We start from the raw sequence: 2,299 nt of genomic DNA on the forward strand, positions 1-2,299 counted from the left end.
TTAGTAATTATCTGAGACCTCTAAGTAACAATGACGAGATATCCTATCCATCCCACCACGGTGGTAACCTATATGTTAAAACTCACACACATGCCAAAGAAGATGAATTAGTAATATAATGTTATAACAACAAAGAAGCTAGCTAGCTTAGATTTCTTATGTGAAGCAAAACTTCAATGCCATGCTAAAGCTATTCCTTTCTTTGCTTGTTGTATTGTATGTATACTTACTTGTCTTCCAAAATTTAGAATTACAACAAACTATAAATAAAATTAAAACCATAGTACTTCTCTATTATATTCAAACTCCAACAAGTTTCAACAATATTACTACTCATAATAATTCAATATTGTTCATAAAATTCATAAAACAATATGCCAATTTATTCTTCTGATTCTGATGATCCACACCCTTCACATTCAGCACCCACAAGAAGATTTTTGGCTCATAATAGGCCAATGCATGCAATTCTTGGAGGAGGAAAAGGTAATATTCATTTAATTTTTCTTCATTTTGTTTAGAAGAGAGGCGGATTCAGGATGTTTTTGCGTGTTCAATTGAATTCATTATTTTCGATCTGAACTATGTAAACAAATATGTCTTTCACTTGAAGCATGTTGGGCTAATTAGTACGAAAAAATTCTTATAACATGGTGTGATAATATTTGTTTTGTGCAAAATCGATATAATCTTCTCCAAGAAGTTTAAAATCATTAAGATTATTCCAACACCGTAGAAATAACTCCATCTTGTTACTTTTTGGCCTTGTTTTTGAAAAATAGATACATTATTGTCACATGAGTTTCAAATTTCACGAGTGAGTACTGATTAGGACATGATCTTGGGAGGTTTGGAAATTTAAAACTCGAAGATATTGACTATTTTTCAATCACAAACAAGGAAAACTGAAAGTGTCTATTTGCAAATTTTAACCCTAGATTTTTCTCATTAATTTTTAATGTGAGACTTTGTTGAAACACTGTGTCTAGTTTTCTCATGCATTAGACCATATATTCTAAAGAAATTCTTAATATAGCGTGATAATGTCTGTTTTGAGTTAAATTCATATAATTTTCTTCAAAAACAACATATATCAATAAAATTATCCCTATACTTTATATGTAACCTTTTTTTTTAGTTTTAAAATTATGAGACTTTATTCGAACACCAATATATAAGTCTATATTGCATGTTATTTCTTTGTTCTTTTTTAATAATATGTTTTTTTTTCTTTCTTTTTTTTCTTTGACAGTTGCTGACATATTGTTATGGAGAGACAAGACAATAACAGGATCAATTTTAATTGGATTCACACTAATTTGGTCTCTTTTTGAAGTTATGGAGTATAATATTGTGACTCTTTTGTGTCATATTTCCATGAGCATCATGTTAATTCTCTTCATTTGGTCTATGGGAGCTGGATTTGTTGATTGGTAAATTTTCATAATATATTCTCGAATTTAACTTATATACATCGATAGTATAAAAATAGTATATTATTAGGTCAATTTTATCTATTGTAATAGATAACTTGTCTTATTCATCCCATCAGAATTATTGGTATTACGTTGGAAATTTCAATTTGAGTACAGGGATTCATCTATTTTTATGAAGGGCTATTTGATGATCTGATAGTGTGAAAAAATCATAATTTTTCAGGAATCCTCCCGATTTTCGAGCATTTATGATATCTGATTCAACATTTAGATGGTTATGTGGGAAATTCAACTCTATATTGGTGAAATTCTATGAAATTTCATCTGGAAAAGATTTCAGAAATTTTTTCTTGGTACATTTTTATCATATGCAATTTCATTTAATTCTTTTATTTTTATTTTCTATTGAAAATTTTGTTTTAACTCCAATTTTTTTGGTTTATTTGGACTTAGGCAATCACTTTCCTATGGATATTATCAGTTATTGGAAGTTACTTCAGCTCTCTGAATTTATTGTACCTAGGTAAGTTTTGGAATTTGGATTTTATTTTTCTTTTATAATATACTCCCCGTTTCATTTTATATGAACATATTCGATTAGACATGATTTTAAATATGTCATGATAATTGTGTGATTATTAAATCATGCCATCAATGGGTAAAATGAATAAAGTTAGATCTTTTTCAAATACAGAAATGTCACTCTTTTCAAGACAAACTAAGAAGAAAGGAAATAATCTCGAAGAAAAAATGACACATTCTTATATCTTCTAGATTTCTCATGATTTCAGCCATTACAACCTCAGAAACATCACGACATATTTAAAATCACAAATTCAACAAGTCCTCCCCCCCCCCCCCCA

The 2,299-nt window shown here is 28.8% G+C and overlaps 1 protein-coding gene across 1 annotated transcript in view; it reads left to right on the forward strand.

Moving 5' to 3' along the window:
* The first annotated feature begins 304 nt into the window (after nt 1–304).
* Nucleotides 305–2,299, forward strand: part of LOC102582269 (reticulon-like protein B14) — a 2,918-nt gene continuing 923 nt past the window's right edge. The window contains exons 1-4 of the mRNA XM_006344253.2: nt 305–486; nt 1,253–1,433; nt 1,660–1,789; nt 1,890–1,959. Coding sequence (XP_006344315.1) covers nt 375–486; nt 1,253–1,433; nt 1,660–1,789; nt 1,890–1,959 — 493 coding nt within the window. The 5' untranslated portion in view covers nt 305–374. The remainder of the gene's footprint in view (nt 487–1,252; nt 1,434–1,659; nt 1,790–1,889; nt 1,960–2,299) is intronic.

Source organism: Solanum tuberosum, unplaced genomic scaffold, assembly GCF_000226075.1.
Source record: "Solanum tuberosum cultivar DM 1-3 516 R44 unplaced genomic scaffold, SolTub_3.0 scf00051, whole genome shotgun sequence".
NCBI lineage: Eukaryota > Viridiplantae > Streptophyta > Magnoliopsida > Solanales > Solanaceae > Solanum > Solanum tuberosum.